General features: G+C 44.0%; 1 protein-coding gene across 2 annotated transcripts; it reads right to left on the reverse strand.

Moving 5' to 3' along the window:
• Positions 1-2,392: 2,392 nt before the first annotated feature.
• MTERF2 (mitochondrial transcription termination factor 2) lies at positions 2,393-14,586 on the reverse strand. Of its 2 annotated transcripts, XR_012242933.1 has the most exons (3): positions 14,513-14,586; positions 3,151-4,496; positions 2,393-3,049 (listed from the first exon to the last, which is right to left on the reverse strand). XR_012242933.1 is itself a non-coding variant. In XM_073621217.1 (2 exons), exon 2 carries the CDS (start codon positions 4,453-4,455, stop codon positions 3,274-3,276), a length of 1,182 nt encoding a protein of 393 aa, XP_073477318.1. In that variant the 5' UTR covers positions 4,456-4,496; positions 14,513-14,586; the 3' UTR covers positions 2,393-3,273. The 2 variants fall into 2 exon arrangements, 1 of the variants encoding a protein (XP_073477318.1); XM_073621217.1 differs by having other exon boundaries at positions 2,393-4,496.
• Positions 14,587-18,363: the final 3,777 nt, after the last annotated feature.

The following is an 18,363-nucleotide window of genomic DNA, read 5'->3' on the forward strand; positions in this document are numbered from 1 at the left end:
CTGCAGTCTTCTGGGACATGTCACAGGTCCCAGAAAGCTGCTGGAACATTCACGAGGCACAGCGTGACTCACGCATGCGCACCCAGCTGTGAAGCCACAAGCTGTCACAGCTGGGTGCCTACAGTTAAAATGTTGGCATCGGGAGAAGGAGAGAAGTGACCGCTCGGGTGAGCACAGGTCACAAGGGCACAGGGACAGGTGAGTGTGTGTTTATCAAAAGTTGTCAACTACACTTTTTTTCTTTTTCTGCCCGGAGTTGGGCTTTAAAAATAAATAAATAACCTTTAGCAATATATTACCATAGGCTGCAGCTTCCGGCCTATCAAGGGTACTTTTTTTTTAATACAATGAGTGTTCAAGTCAAACCAAGACTTTTGAGTTTATATAATAAAAGAACAAATTTCAAGGACTGGCAACTGCATTTATTTTTCAATATACTCCCCTGCTACATTTGTACACTTATCCTGCATTTAAAGCGGGGTTCCCATTTAAAAAAATAAATAAATAAATAAAAGTCAGCAGCTACAAATACTGCAGCTGCTGACTTTTAAATTGGACACTTACCTGTCCCAGGGTCCAGCGATGCGGGGGATCGAAGCCCCACTCCCCCCCCCCTCCGCTCGTCGGCACCGGCATTTCAACTGTGGGCGTGTGTGTCTTCACAGCCGGGCATCCACTGCGCATGCACGAGCCGCGCCCCGTCAATGGCCCTGCAATCATCTGGGACCGGTTACGTGTCCCAAATGATTGCCAAGAGGGAGGGTGGAGAGACTGCGCCGTGGGAAGTGACGTCAGGAGCCCAGGCACCGAAGGAGGCAGACTACGAGGGACCCCCTAGCGACAGGCATTTAGAGGTGAGTAAAAAAAAAAAAAATTTTCTCCAAATGTTTTTTTTTTTTTTTTAATTTTTTTTTTTTTAAGAACATTACTAATTTTTTTTTTTTTGGGGGGGGTGGAACTCCACTTTAACTAATGTCTGGAAAGCTTTGGCACAGAAAGATTTGTCAATACGCCTGAACCATCCTAGGACAGCCTGTTTCCCTTCGTCATCGGTGCTGAAATGCTGACCTCCGAGGAGCGCATCTCTTGTGCAATTTCATGACAGGTTATGCATCGGTTATCCAGGATTAGGCGTTCCACGCGCTGAATTTTCACAGGAAAGACTGCTGTGGGCTGGGAACCACCACGGCCGGGATTGTCACTGACAGACCTATGGCCACCTTTGAATCATTCAAATTAGGGACGCACCGATACTTTTTTTTGTTTTTAAGTACTCGCCTATACCAATTACCGATACCTACCGCAACTGTTCTGTTTTAACTTCAGCTGTCAGCAATGGTACAAAGCAGTGAAAAGTTGTAGCTGCAGGCATCATTCAGATATATCCCCGCAAAGTCAAGGACGTCATATGACGTACCTTGGGCGGGAAGTGGTTAAGGGGTTAAACAGAGGAACATTTGTTCATCCCTTTGATCTGCAGATGAAGGAACAGAAATATACAAAAAGAAACAATGTTTCTTTTTATTTTAGTGTTTCAGGGCTGAGCAAGGTTGGTAATAAACATTGCCGGCTGCTTTTTTTTTTTTTGACAGCTCCAAATACCGGACTTCTTTAACACTGGGGAGACCCACTGACAGCTCAAAGAACCAAGCCTGAAAGTATCGGTTTCAGGTATCGTGCATTTGCATGAGTACCGATACTTGTGCAAATACTCGTATCGGTGCAACTCTAATTCGAACGTCTTACTGCGGCTGAGCATCTCATCATCATACTGTGCTTTTAAGTCTTCTGTAGATAGACATGGATTTTACGCCTTTGTTCACAAGAAACTTCATCACCACACACTGTTCCATGCACATACTAACGCTGTTGTCTGTGATCTTGATTAACAGTCTCTGGACTGGCCTGTGACGTGTGCCGCCTATCAGTCATTAGGACACACTTGCCACTTACTACTGCGTGAAGTACTGCCACGCTAGCATCCCTTTTATACTGGTAAAATGAAGTCTCGGTTTTACTTTTTTTTTTTTCGGTTTGACTTGAATGCCCGATTTACAGTAAATAATAGGGAACGACAGTAGATCAGATAATACATTAATTTAGGCGAGATATGAAATCGTAAATTTCCAAAAAGGCTGTAGGAAACCTGTGTAACCTCATCAGTGCCCGGGCTCAAGGACGAGAAGTTGCAATCTACAGTAAAGTACCTATGGCTTATGTGTTTTTTTTTTAACACTTTCGTACAGAGGGGCTAAAAAAACAAAAACAAAAAAAAAAAAACAATCAAGACTGGTTAATGCGCAACTATGGACAAAAGAAAATAATAAAATACATATATAAAGCAGTTTGTCACTGCATTAGCACATCAACTTTTCTCCTAAGCCCCCCCCACCCCCCCCCCCCATCCTTTGCGGCTGTTTACCTGCAAAAACAAAAAAAATCTGCAATTTTTTTTTGTACAAAAAGTGAACTTATTCTTTAACTACTCAGAACAACCCCCTAGTCCTAGTCTATTCTGTAAAGGCTAATTACTTGGTATTCCCAGATAAGAACTGGGAGGGCTAATCAGGCACCTTGATATAATATAGAAGAAAATATATTTTTGCACTTATCGCACAGATATAATAAAACACTTTTAAATGGTATATTTAACAAACCAAAATGAAGCTAATAAAGTGAAAATTATTGTTTACACACATTTTAAGAAGTAAAGGGTTTTTTTTTGTTGTAAGCCTCCCTCCAGTGTTATATGGTTTGTCCCAATATAATGCCACTTTAATTGGAAAGCTTGGTCTGTTAAAAGAAACTGAAAAAATATTCCACCAACAAAATCAACAGCGTATAGAGTATTTCGTGTTAAGGAGGGTAGGATGGAGCACTAGCAGGAGCAACTGATGAGATAAATAAATAATAGTAATAAAGATGATGATTAAGGTCCAGTTTTGTTTTGGGGGAATTTTTATCCCATTTTCCTCTCTGGATCCAGACCTATGTTAGAGGTTCTGATTGAAATTCGGAGTGGCAGCCGCCTCAGGAGAGCAGAAATATTCTATAATAACAAGAGAAGAGGGAAGAAAGAGCAGCACTGCTCTAAGCATAATAAATTGATTAAAAAGGAGCTTTAAAATGTAGTATTTCATGTTATTTTACCTTAACAGTAGTTCCACTTTTTTTTACTAAAAGGTCTGCTTTCTGCTAACTAAATATCAGTTCTTGGTGCCTTTTTACAGCTTGTCAAATTTTATCCCTTCAATGTAAACTGGCACTTCCACATCATTCCTCCACATTCAATGGGGCAACAGGATTAAACAAGGGTCTTTCACTTTTGAATTGCAACTTGACAAATTTGGACTCAAAGTCTTTCTTAGTCCCATTAAGTACCTCCAAACCTTGGTCCTTTATTTCCCGGCCCAACTGTTTGACTTTTCTTGCTCTGAACTGTACAATTTGCGGCGTAAGCTCCAAAACATTGGGGCATTCCTTAATTTGTCTTACAGAAGCACCTTCTTGGAGTAAATTTTTCAATCGATCTTCAAGCAGCGGAACTGAATAATAAATAAGAGCCGGACATTTCATAACTAGCTGCCTTAGCTCTTCAGCGCTACAGTCAAAGGTGGTTTTTGTAAACAGAACACCCAGTTCCATGTTACTACAAGTCATGTCAAAAATAAAACCTTTAAGTTTGGACAAAAGTTTTAACACTTCTGCATCTTTAAAACCTATATTCTGTAGAAATTTCACATTCTCCTTAAAAGCCAAAGAGGACTTTGAGAGCACAAATGGATCTTGACTTAACAATTTCATTAACCAAGTTTTAAAGTTTTCCTTCGTTCCTCCCAGACTACAGTAATTTTCCTTCAGAGCGTTAATTGTTTTCTTATTGTCTTCTATCTGATTACAAAAGATCTGAGGAGCGCCTGTTAATAGCCGGCAAACTATTTTGTTGCTGAGTCCTAGGTCTTGAAAATACCTGATGTTGTCTTGTTGGTTTTTGAAACTCTTATAACCAAAGAAAGAATCAGGAAACTTTTCAATAATGGAGATCAGCTCCTGATCTTTGGGACACACCAAGTTCCAGATGGATTTTTGGACATTGATCTCTGCAGGCTCCTGTAGAAAAGCCTCAGGACAAGACTCTAGAATATCGGCCACTGTCATGGAGTTTGCTCCCATTCCTTTCAGGATATCAGCTGTCTCTTCTACATACGCCACCTCCTTACAAAGGACCCAACCTTTTAACTGGCGAATCTTTTTAATATTGATGGATAATTTGTAGAGGCTTTCAATTGTTTTTTGGTTTTCTTCTCCAAGGTTTTGCCCATCTGTATTTGATTTTGAAGCAGTATATATCCTATTAACTGCCATGATGGGTACATACAAATGTCTGCATTGAAAAGTGCTTCTCCTCAGCCCATTTTGGCACCTTAAAACCGTACTGGCAAAAGTCTTCAACATAACTGCTTTGTAGTGTTCAAGGCAACAATCTTGAATTCATCCTACAAAAAGGAAAAGAAAAAAAAAAAAAAGCGCAGCATGTAATATGGGCACAACAAAACAGAAAGGCAATATACAAAAGAGAATAAAACCAATCATAGATCTGCATGAATGAAAGGAACTTTAGATATATATGTCTCCAATGGTTTTTACAAATGAAAAATAGGCATCTTTAAAAAATAGTCATACATTTTTATTTATATATACACACATATTAAAAATACAAATCTTTTTAAAAATATCAATGAGAGGCCAGTTGCTTTACAAATATAGAGTGATCACTTCAATAATATCAGTAGTATATTGTAGTGATCACTCTATTGGTGGAGATCTGAGGTCCTGAGGAAGCAGTATACCCTGCAAAACGCGTCGACCCAAACTCAATGGTCTCCGGGACTCTACAGTTCAAGTCCCTACCATTTGTAAAACAACTGCCATCTGTCATTTTAAAAGATTTGTATTTTTAATATGTATATATAAATATATGACTATTTTGGGGGGGCGTGGCCTACTGCGGAGAGGAATGGACACCTGAAGCCAGAGCTCCGTTCCACTGCCAGGGATCCGACCCCAATCCGGCTACACGGAGGGGGAAAGGACACGAGACCGTGCCGGGCATGTCTAGAAGGCGGTATAAACCGCCCGCACCACGCCGCCTCACAGATTACTATCCCAGTGCAGCCATGAACAAGGCCCAAGATGGCGCCGGCTCCGGGAACAACACCTCAGTGACATCCCGCACCAAAGCAGCTGAGTGCCGTTCGGCTCCACCACAGGGGAGGAATACCCAGCAATGTCACCTGGGGACAATATCTTCAGAGAGACACCCTGCCCTCCCCAGACGCCTCATCCTCCCATAACAGCGCAGACAGAGGTAAGAGGCTGGCTTCTTCCCCAGCAAAGAGCCCCAGCCCTAGAAGCACCAGTGGGCCGACAGGGACACTGATACAACACACACCCCAGCTCTTGCAGCCATCCCTGCATCAGATAACCCTGTGACAGGGTCCATGCTAAAATCCATGCTCTTCACATTGCAAAAAGATCTCCACAGGGAATTACAACTCTCTGTCTCCCAGATGCATGACAGGGTAGACTGCCTAGAAGGAAGAGCACATATGCTTGAAGAAAGCATGCATGACCATGTCGGAGCCCATAATGAATTGCTAGATGCACATGAGCACCATGCGTCGGAAATACACCACATAAAATTACAATCGGCAGATTTAGATGACCGTTCCAAGAGGAACTATATAAAATTCAGGGAGGTGTGCCTGAATCTGTCAAACCAAAAGAAATCACTCCTTACCTGCAACAGTTGTTCTCACGCTTACTTCCTCAATTGAATGCACGAGACATTACAATTGACCGGGCGCACAGAATCGCCAAACCTGCACTACCAGCACCGTACACGAATGTCCTCCTGTTCAGTGACCTCTCCAAAGCCACCATGGAGATGAGAAGAGCATTCACCCCCATCACCACCATTCTACAGGAAAAAAAATATATATATCACGTACAAGTGGGGCTTCCCAACCAAACTCCTGGTGACATACCAACAACAAATGGTTCCCATCCTTACTCCCAAAGAAGGGTACAAAAAAATTGACCAACTGGGGTTTTCTCCCCCTTCCTCCTGCCACGACTGATCGCACGAGCTCCCATCTGAACTCCACACCATCCCGGAACCGTGCGCATGATCAAGGGGAGACCTACCACAACCCGGAAGCCTTCGGTCCTGAGCATTCACAGGATCCTAATGTGGACACCGATTGTGTCAACTTCACTCCCTCAGGTTATAGTGTGCCACGCACACTGATATTTTCGATATTGTAGTTAACTTTATCCTATTTTTTTGGCTTTTTTTTTTAATTTCTCTTTGTGATTGTTTGTTTCTCTTCCTGATTGATCTGCCTGCTACCAAATTGGAACACCTTTGATAAATTTAGTGCAGTTCCAAAAAGTATACCTAGTGACATACCACATTTCTTAGACATATTTTGTATACCTGTATACTCCTTTATTTTCCTCACAAAAACTTAAGTTGTGTACATAGTAAGTGTGAACTCGCTCCCCTCATCCCAGGGCACTCCCTGCTAACATGGCCATCAAAATCACCTCAATGTCAAAAGCCTGAATTCCCCCTTCAAACGTAATCTTCTCTGGAAAGAAGCATTGTCCCAAAGTGCAGACATATTCTGCGTACAAGAAACGCATTTCACCAAAGACAAGGCCCCACGTTGCACGCACAAACGATACCCACACTGCTTCTTTGCCAGTGCCCCTGCCAAAAAAAGAGGGGTAATGATAGCAATTAGTTCGTCTGTCTCTTTTCAGTTACACCATTGTGAGGCTGACGAGGAAGGTAGATACTTGATTCTCTCTGCAACAATAGAGAACCAACGCCTCACTTTAGTGAATCTTTACGCACCTAACACTGGCCAAAAGAAATTTTACAATAATCTACTCTATAAAATGGCCCCATATAGATCCAACCCAGTGGTGCTATGTGGGGATTTCAATGAAATCATTGACAACTCACTAGACACATCTAACCCACTCAAACAAAGGCCTTCTGCATTGTCCTCTCTCTTGCAGACCTCTATGACCCCTGGAGATGCACGCACGATACGGAACGAGATTACACTTTTTACTCCAACTCTCAGCAATCTTACTCTTGGATTGATATGTTCCTCACAGATAAATTCCTCCTACAAACAATCACTGAAGCGCGTATAGGTAAAATCACCTGGTCTGACCACGCGCCGATATCAATCACATTATTCAACAGCAACAAATCTACACAACACACTATTTGGAGACCGAACACATCCCTGCTCACCAACTCAGCGTTAGAAGGAGAAATTCGATCCAAGATTAAGAACTACTTTGAAAATAACCAATATTCTGTTGCTGACAAATCTATAATTTGCCATGCGCACAAAGCTTACTTACGTGGCCTTTTTATAAAATTCGGAGCACAAGCAAAAAAGCAACATGCACCCACTACTGAAAAATTATTACAACACGTTCGAGCGTTAGAACATGTCAATAAAGAAACGCCATCCAGCAACGTATCCATTGATCTAATAAATCTAAGGTACCAGCTCAGTGAGCACCTACATAAAAAATGTGACTATTATATAAAATGCCTCAAGCGCCAATACTATTCCTCAGCCAACAAATCAGGGGCGTTCCTAGCCAAACAAATGAAAAAACACCATGCCAATACAAAACTATAGTTCCTGATTGACTCCCAAGGTAAACACTTAAATAACCCTTTAGATATAGCGAACGAGTTTAGCGCATTTTACGCCAAACTTTATAATCTTAAAGAATCAGAATAAGAAGCCCATCCTAAAAATTAGGTAATTGAAGCTTTCCTCTCGTCTATTCACCTCCCCTCTATTTCCACCATACAACTGGAAACCATTTCTACAGCCTTCTCTTCCACGGAAATCCTTAAAGCCATAAAATACGGTAATTGCCCCTCCACAAAGCTCCGGGCCCTGACAGATTCCAAAAAGAGTACTACAAATGTTTCTCAGACTTAATCACCCCACACCTCTGCAACACCATTAATCAATATACCACTACAGGCAAAATCCCCAAGGAATCTATAGAAGCCCTGATAGTTACCTTACCCAAACCAAGCAAATCCCCTGACAGTCCAGCCAATTATCGTCCAATCTCACTTTTAAATACGGACACCAAACTATATGCGAAATTACTAGCTCAGCGCCTCTCTACAATCATCCCACAAATAATACATCCTGACCAGGTCGGATTTGTACTCGGCAGACTAGCTTCAGACGGAACTAGACGCCTCATTGATTTATTCCAATGGGTGGAGCACAAACACCTTCTCTCTTCCTATCACTAGATGCAGAGAAGGCGTTTGATAGGGTTTATTGGAAATACATGGAAAAGTAATGTGCAAGTTTGAACTGTCAGGGAACATTCTAACAGCTATACTAACTCTGTATTCCTCCCCAAGCGCCCGAGTCTGGACATCAGGGATAACATCAAACCCGTTTGAAATCACTAATGGCACAAGGCAAGGGTGCCCACTTTCACCCTTGATTTTTGCCATGGTAATGGAACCTCTTGCACAAGCCATCAGATCCACATCATCAATATCGGGTATCAAAATAGGAGATGTTGAACACAAACTAGGCCTGTATGCGGATGATGTTATCATCACTCTAACGAACCCTGAATCCTCCCTTCCAAGTGTTCTGAAAACCCTAGAACGATTCAGCTTAATATCTCTTTACAAAATAAACCACGGTAAATCAACAATGCTAAACTTAGGAATAGATCATCAGACCACAAAGGTCATAGCGAAAGAAACACCCTTCACATGGTCCAAGAGCTCGTCACTCCCATATTTAGGGATTCACCTAACCTCCCCAAGCAAATCATTGATGAAAGTGAACTATGCCGTGCTCCAAGAAAAGCTTATGCGCATCTCCAAAGACACGAGTAATTTCACTGTCTCATGGGCTGGTAGAATAGCTCAAGTCAAAATGTAACAGAAAAAACCCAGACTCAAGCAGAACATGCTTTTAACCCCAGTACAAAATGGAGGAATGGGAGCCCCCAACATCCAAGCATACTATAAGGCGGTGGTATTGGACCAATTAAAAAAATGGTGGTCGCCCACCTCTAGGAAGACGTGGTTCCAAATTGAATCCGAGGCCCTTAAAACAAACCTGAAACACGCCCTGACGGCTGCCCTACTCAATTTGAAACCACATCACCACTTTCTGCACTCTATAATGGCGGCTCTACGGGTGTGGACGGCCTCCACACAACGAACTACGGGAATACCTAACTCGATCCTTTCCAAACTCCCCATCCAAGCAGTAGAACTGATATCACCAGACTTGTCCCTCAAAATTTGGATACAGAATGGACTCACCAACCTAGGCCAACTAATATCCACGTCAGGACCCCACACATTCTCACAGCTGCAACATCTATTCAACATCCCAACCACAACTTTTTTCTTATACCTACGACTTCGATCTATCATCTCCTCATTAAATACCTTAGATGAAAACGCTCCAATGGCTGATATTCTGAAATTCTACAAAATCTCCAATCCGAGAAGCACAGCACTATAATGGACATTACTCCATCAGAGTTGAATCAAATGACATACAAAGCTTCAACTAAGGATGCTGTAACATCCACCTAAGCCTAGTACACACCTACTGTATGCGCCGTGCAAATACACATATACCGCGCATGGGCACCCTTCTGCCTGGCGTTCTTCAAGTGAGGAATTGTCATATAAGAGTGTATACATAGTAAGCAGGACTCCAAGTTCTCTGTGATCAATAGTTCTAAGTTATGCATTCATATGCTCTCACTGGTTGTTCGCGTTATATACGTTTAACAACTGGTGGTTGGCAGGGCTGCCTCACATCCCGTGGCACAGCGTGTGCCCAAATTGGGGTGTCGGGGTGAGGAGACAGCACTGACATCATCAGAAACACAAAAAAGTCATACCTAATTCTTTAAATATCACCACAACGCAACTGCATAGATGTTACCTTTGATGTAAGTTGTCAACGTATACTATAATACTCAGTAAGAAATGTTGATATAATATTGCCTTAAACCTTCGGTACTGACGCTTTGTGAAAACTACAATAAAAATATTGTTTAAAAATATATATATAACTATTTTTAAAGATGGTTATTTTTAATTTGTAAAAACCATTGGAGACATATCTAAAGTCCCTTTTAGTCACACACATATAAAAAGGTTGGTTTTATACTCTATCAGGGAAGATATATTATACCATACCACTCCCCCACTTTTGTTAAACAATATACACAGAGAGAAGCTAAAAAAAAAAAAAAAAAAAAAAAAAAAAAAAACTAGTCTTCCCACAGTTTTAATGTGATACATGCTAGATTGGGGAAAAAAAAAAGGAACACTGGCCTTATGTTCATAGTCATAGGCCAGTATGTATAGACCGTCATGGTCCATACGTACTATATATAGTAGCCGGCATATGAGCAGTGTGTACTGTACGCCAGGGCTCAAAATTTCAAATCTTGAGCTACTAGCCAGGCCTTAAAGCGGACCTTCAGTCATTTTCTCATCTTTCCATCTATTGAATCTTTTTCTCTCGTTTTAACTTTGGATAGTAAAACATTTTTTTCTGCCAGTAAATACCTTATACAGCCCACTTCCTGTTTCTTGTCTGTTAAAAAGCCTAGGCTTATGACATCATGCACAGCTCTCTCTCTCGCGTGAAAGTTTGCCAGGAAGGGAGGGCCGATGAGAGCTGCAGGGCTGCAGAGCTGGAAGTGTGCCTCTGTGTAAATCCAGGAAGTGAACAGGCAGGAGCTTCAGCTGCCCACAGTTAAAATGGGTGCAATCAGACTTAGTGGAGGGAGATTTCTGCAGCATATTTGGCAAGTACAGAATCACAGTATATATAAAAATAGTATGCAAAGTGGTTGGAGGGAAGCTTCAGAATGGCAAAGATGTTTTTATTACAAATTATGTGAGCAGACTGCAGTTGTTCTTTAAGAGTTAATTGCCAGTTGCCCCACCCAACTCCGCCCCTAATTCTGCCCCTAAACATGCCCTCGTAATTTATCTCATGAAATCACACTGTTAAATGTTTTTTGCAGAATTAAGTTAAAACAATAAATATTAACAACAAAAATGTTTACAATAAATAGCATAATAAAAGCATATTTCATTGAGCTTAATGGCTCCCCAGACTGGAAGTCTCCCAGTGGCTTCAAAGCAACCAATTCCCTAAGGCTGGATACCTCCAGCACTCCTGTTTCACAGCCCCAGTTGAATTTTCTAATTTTCCACCCCAGGACATCGGCTCTATGCTCTCTCTTTCCCACCTCCTCCTCTGAGCACTCCTCCCAGCGGATCGGCAACTCGCCGACACTTCATTTGGAGCCATGCATGCCAATATTTTATATCATGGGGTTTCCTACTGGCACCAGGTCAGGCCAGCCCTTGGGTCTACCACGTGTGCTGCCATGTTCGTGCCAGGAAAATTGTATCAAATACTAGCTGTAATTTCCCTTTCCTGGAGTCAATCGATGGCAGCACACTAAACCCACTCAACTCCTTCCTAGTGTTGTACAGGGAATGGGCTGTAGTGTTTGTGTCAGCCAGAGGTGGGGCCAGTGGGGGACCCCATGATAGAAAATGGTGGCGCGCATGGACGCAGGTGGTGAGGTTTAGTAGCGACAGATCCCCCTTCTCCCCTGGTTGATGTAGATCCCGGGGCTCTCCCTAACCTACACCAACAGCTTGGTAAATGGGAGAATGGGATGGAGTGGCTCTCTTCCTCCCCTCTGACAGCCAACAGCCAGAGGAAAGCAGCACCGAGCCCCAACTATCACAGCCACCCAGTAGTGTATTTAGGTTTTCTGCTGCCCCAGGCCTGACTAAAACTCGTGTACCCCCTAATTTAAATATGACCCACCCCTTCCTGTCAAGGCCACAGCCCTTGCTGTTTAAGATTTGCTCTGAAATTTTCGAGTGGGGACACTAGTTCTGAGGGCCTGGGGGAGGGGGCAAATGGATTACCTTAATTTGCATAGATTTCCTCTGACTTCCTGTTTGGCTATGGGGGAGGAAGTGAAATCTCTGCAATGGGACAGGGATGGTAAAAAAATAAACTGACAGGGGCTATAACCCTCGCTTACTCTATCCAAAATGGAAAAAAAAAAAAAAAAAAAAAAAAGGGTGTTGCCTATAGTTCTACTTTAACCACGAATTTCTGATAATTTTATGGCGAGGACTAAGAAGATATAACCACGCCAATGGTCCAGCAGAAAACACAGCACAGTGAGGAAGGTTTGTGGTCCAGGACAATAGGACAGTCAAAATTAGAAGCGGCGAACCCCCCCCGCCACGATCGCGGAAAGCCAGCCGCCCGCTTTATGGGGGCGCTAGACTAATTTGCCTCTCAGCCCAGTCCGCCCCATAAGAGACTGGCGCTACACTAACAGTGTAGCGCAAGCCGGTGGGGACTTTTTCGGTGCTGCCCCCCTGCATAGTGCTGCCCTAGGCCTGGGCCTTGTCGGCCTAGGCCAGGATACAGCGTTGCAGCCACCTACCTCTTACCACCTGGGACATAAACAGTCCCAGCGATCGTAACAGAGCTCCTGGCCAGTTGGCACTGGGAGCAGTAATACAGCATGGTGGGGAGATCAAGAGGAGGATCAGGGAGGGGTGTCTACATCAGCTAAGGTGCTGTATAATATTATCACATGGCTGAGACCAAGTGATGAAGGACAGCACACTCAACACCTCTGTATGTTCCCGTTAATTGATGCCTCTCGCCTCCTGTCTCCAAGCCAAGCACCAATCGTAGGGTGTCTACAGAGCCTCATCTGTAAGTCCCACATCAGGACGAAGAACATCACTGTGTAAGATGTGTGTGTGTCTGATCTCCCCCGAGCTCCGCTACGATTGCTGGGTCTGCTCTTGTCCCAGGTGGAGGGAAGTAGGTGGCTACAATGGCCAGAGCGGGGCTCAGCGGTGCTTTCCACTGGCTATCAGCGGGGAGGAGGAGAGCCGATCTGTCCCATTCTCCCACTCACTGAGCTGTCAGTGCAGGTTAAGGAGAGCCCCGGGATCTACATCGGCCAATGGAGAGGTATCTGTCACTATCGCACCTCAGCTGATGCATCTGTGTGCACCGTAATCAGGGGGCCCCCTACTGGTCCAGTCCACCCCTGTCCCACACTTGCACTCAGCTTAATTCCACTTACCTAATGTGAGCAGGGGAGTGGAAATTTAGAGGGCTGCTGTAAGCTTTTATAAAGCATTTGCAAAGCTTTCATGGAGCTTCAAGCAACTTTAAAGAAACTCTTTTGCTGCGCACCTGCTGATTCACTTATGCCGCATTTCCCGCCTACACCCTTCTGTATACAGCGCTCCCAAACCGCCCCAGAGATGCTGCCTGCAGGACTTTTCCTAATGTCCCACAAGCGCACCCCCGGTGTGAAAAGTCACACTGAAATGAATGGGAGGCGGTTTTCAGGCGTTATTTAGAGGCTATTTCTAGCGCTAAAATGCCTGAAAACCGCCTCAGTGTGAAACTGGCCTTATACTTTCCTTTCTCTCAAAAGCAACCCCCCTCATCATGCAAGCATTTTTTGTACATTAGGCAAATGTCTTCATTCACATGATGGGGGAAGAACGGCTCCTTCCGCTCAGATGTAAGCGTTGCAGGTCTCATAGACTTAGCGCTATAGTTGTATCTCTGCTCCATTCATTTGTGAATGGCCGGGTGAAGAGGGAGGCACAGACCTGACCACAGCACTGGGGTCTATGAGAACTGCATTGCTTTCATCTGAGCGGCCCTTAGGAATAGTATGAGATGTACTATTCCCATCATGTAAAGGAGCACAAGGGGCAGTAAAGCCCGCATGATGGGTGTGGGTTGCTTTTAATGAAAAGGAAAGTAATAATGCTTTAACCACGGTCATTTTATTGTGCTCAGAGTCTGGTTATAATTTGCCCAGGCATCTTGCAACCCTGTGTAGAACAGAGCTCAGACTGGGAGAGGGAGGAGCAGCATAAGAAGCTAATAATTGTGCTTCAGTTCTAACAAGAGACATACTGATGGGAGGAGAGAGCAGAGTGACAGAGATATGAGTTCATTAGTCTGCTGCTTTTTCTCTTGGGGTCGGGCAGAGCTTGTAATTGGTATCTAATGGTGGTAGAGGAAAGTGAGATCTCCTGTCCTGCTAGAGATGACTGTACTGTGTAAATCGCAGGACTGGATGAACAGACATACACATCCTATGGCAGGTAAATCACCCCTTATATGCATTACATCCGTGTGCTTAGCTGCCTGGAGTTCAGTTGCTCAGTGTCTACACAGACACATGGCTGATTCCACATGGCTGACAGAGAAGTACACTGAGCTATGCATTGTACTCACAGACACCTCTATGTACTATACTAGCACACACAGCATACTGATACCTGCTGCACAGCAATCAATAGTCTCACCTGTCCCCTCTGTCCCCTGCCACCGGACTTCACTGGAACTACATACCCTACACTCTGATTGGTCAAGACCCTTTAAACCCCGGGTTATGCTGGGAGCTGTGGTTTCCTAGTAAAAGCTGCCAATAGGTGCAGAGGGACGAGAACACTACAATCCCACAGTGCATCGCGCTCTGCCTTCTTTAACAGTGACTGAATTATAAGCTTTTAAAACTTTTTTGTAAGGGCCAATTCCTTCTCTGTTTCTAAGGCGTGGTTGTGGCCAGCTATTGTTAAAATTAGCTTTTATTTGAAGATGCCCTTTTATTGGTATACCTCTTCCAAGATGGCTGCCGAGCTGTCCAGATATCTGTGTTGTGATAGGGTATGCATAAACATGTGACATTTCAAGTCTGCCCTGGTTGTTTGCAGATTGTGTTGAGGGAGCTGTGCACTGTACTGCTTATTCTGAAATGTAAAAAATACTGTGCTTTGTCTGCAGACCACATCCTACATTCTAATTAAAGTGTATTTCATTGTTAAATGTCAATTTATTGTTATACATGAGAAATTTTTGTTAAAAACCTACTCTTTTCACACCTTTCCTCTGTTTCAACAATATTTAAATCCACGCTTCACAAAGCGGGCAATTAGTAATGTTCTTTCCGCCAACACACACTGGGCGATTTTTATTATGCAAATTAGCAACAGAATTAGTCATAACCCAGGCTTCATCTCTTTCAGCAAAGTCTCTGTGACAGTACTAGTAAATATTCCAATGTTACCCACGCTTAAACCCAGTGCATAAACAAAAAATAAATTAAAAAATAAAACAAATTGCAGCTCTAAGACCTCTTTCACACTGAGCCTCCCCAGGCATCAGCGGTAAAGCAGTGCTATTTTTAGCGCCGATTTACTGTCGTTTTAGCGGCGCTATTCAGCCGATATCGGGGTGGTTTTAACCCCCGCTAGCGACCGAAAAGGAGTTAAATCCACCCGGAAAATGCCGCTGCAGCGGGGCTTCGACGGCGGTAAGTTCACCACTCCTAATGCGCTCCAAAGAAGCTGCTGGCAGGACTTTTTCTGACGCCCTGCCAGCACTGTTTCAGGGCGTTTTGCAGGCGTTATTTTTAACGCTATAGCGCCTGCAAAGCGCCTCAGTGTGAAAGGGGTCTAAAAGCTTCATCTCTTCTAGGAGTGTGTCTATGGGAATGTTTGACCTTTCTTCCAGAAGCACATTTGTGAGGTCAGGCACTGATGTTGGACGAGAAGGGCTGGCTCAGAGTCTCAGCTCTAATTCATCCTAAAGGTGTTCTATTGGGTTGAAGTCAGTCAAGTTCCTTTACCCCAAACTTGATGTCTTTATGGACCTTGCATTGTACACTGGTCCAAATCATTTGGTAGAGGGTCCCCCCTTATAGCGTGGGGTTGTTTTTCAAGAGTTGGGCTTGGCCCCTTAGTTCCAGTGAAAGGAACTCTTAAGGCGTCAGCATACAAAGACATTGTGGACAATTTCATGCTCCCAAAATTGTGGGAACAGTTTGGGGATGGCCGCTTCCTGTTCCAACATGACTTGGCGCCAGTGCACAAAGCAAGGTCCATAATGATATAGAAGAGCAAGTTTGGGGTGGAGGAACTTGACTGGCCTGCACAGAGTCCTGACCTCAACCCAATAAACACCTTTGGGATGAATTAGAGCAGAGACTGTGAGCCAGGCCTTCTCGTCCACATCGGTGCCTGACCTCACTAATGTGCTTCTGGAAGAATGGTCAAATATTCCCATAGACACACTCCTAAACCCTGTGGACAGCCTTTCGGAGAAGAGTTGAAGCTGTTATAGCTGCAAAGGGTGGGCCAACTCAATATTGAACGCTATGGACTAAGATTGGGATGCCATTAACCACTTGCCGACCGCTGTCAGCACCTATACGTCGGCAGAATGGCACGGCTGGGCAAAGTAACGTACCTGTACATTACTTTGAATTTCCCGCCGTGCATGCGCGCCACCGGCAGCATGCCTGCCGTGAGCTCCGTGACTGCGCCCACGGGACCCGCAGACTCGATCGCCGTTGGGATACCCGCGATCGCGTCACGGAGCTAAAGAACAGGGAGATACCGATGATCTAGTGACAGCCCATCCCCCAGACAGTTAGAATCACTGCCCAGGACACACTTAACCCCTCCCCGCTCCCTAGTGGTTAACCCCTTCACTGCCAGTGACATTTTTACAGTAATCAATGCAATTTTATAGCATTGATCGCTGTATTAATGCCAATGGCCCCAAAAATGTGTCAAAATTGTCCGATGTGTCCGCAACAATGTCGCAGTCACGATAAAAATCGCTGATCGCCGCCATTACTAGTAAAAAAAAAAAAATGATTAATAAAAATGCCATAAAACTATCCCCTATTTTCAGACGCTATAACTTTTGCGCAAACCAATCAATAAACGCTTATTGCAATTTTTTATTACCAAAAATATGTAGAAGAATATGTATCGGCCTAAACTGAGGAAAAAAAATGTTTTTTTTATATATTTTTGGGGGATATTTATTACAGCAAAAAGTAAAAAATAATGCATTTTTTTTTTAAATTGTCACTCTTTTTTTGTTTATAGCACAAAAAATAAATACCACAGAGGTGATAAAATACCACCAAAAGAAAGCTCTATTTGTGGGAAAAAGAGGACGTCAATATTGTTTGGGAGCCACGTCGCACGACCGCACGATTGTCAGTTAAAGCAACGCAGTGCTGAATCGCAAAAAGTGCTCTGGTCAGGAAGGGGGTAAATTCTTCCAGGGCTGAAGTGGTTAAAGTTTGTGTGCGTGTAAATTCAGGTATCCCAATACTTTTGACAATATAATGTGTGTGTGTGTGTGTGTGTATATATTTATATTTATACATATATACACACACATAGGCGTAGCTTGAAGCTTGTGGGCCCCGATGCAAAACTTGACCTGGCCCCCCCCCCCCCCCCACACACACACACACACTACTTCCAACGTGCGTGCAGATACATCCACCGTAAGCCAAGATACTCAAAGTGGCTTAAGAGTTTTGAGTTCCCAGAGTTCCTCTTTACATCAGAGGACAGGGAATACTGCTGGAAGAAGCAGACAGGGATTACCGCTGGAGAAGCAGAGGACAGGGATTACCATTGGAGAATCAGAGCTCCTCTCATAGTCCTGTATACAGCCCCCCCCCCCACTATACAGGGCTGAAATCACATTCCTTTATACATAGTCTGTCAGCCTTCACAGGGTATATCCGGCTTTTATGTTGCCCTTCTGACCCGTGAAATTCTCTGGTTGGAACGGCAGTGTAGTTGCAGTAGGCAGATACATCCTGTGCAGATCGTGGCTAACTGGCTGTGTTGTAAAGGAATGTGATTTCAGCCCTGCGGAGGAGGAACAGTATAGAGTGCTGTAATGGGAAAGGAGCTCAGCAGCTGGGCATAGCATGCATGGTGGAGGGGGTGGTCAGGGGGCTTTGGAGGGGGGGGGGCAACTTAGATCTGGCAGGGCAAAGCCATTTGACACAAAATGTGAAGCCTGCAACCCTTCAGGCCACCCCGAGGAGGTGTTAAGGAATTTGTTTTAGCAGTTTCTGAAGGTTTCTCTGTCAGTGTTGGGAAAGACACTTCCCGGAGGTGTGTGTCTTTTCCCCAGTTGTCAGGGAAGTGGGGTAAGTAGACATCCCCGGGTGGGGGGTACAGAGAATCCCAGCTGGTGACTAGGAGACACCGAGCAGTGTCATACCTCACCAGTGACATTGGTCCCATCATGGCTACAGGACGGCACTCTCCTCCTCTTGCCTCGCTGAGCTCGGTTATCATTCCATGTTGCCAGCACGCAGCACAGACACTTCCCCATC

This window comes from Aquarana catesbeiana, linkage group LG03 (assembly GCF_042186555.1).
Source record: "Aquarana catesbeiana isolate 2022-GZ linkage group LG03, ASM4218655v1, whole genome shotgun sequence".
Taxonomy (NCBI): Eukaryota; Metazoa; Chordata; class Amphibia; order Anura; family Ranidae; genus Aquarana; species Aquarana catesbeiana.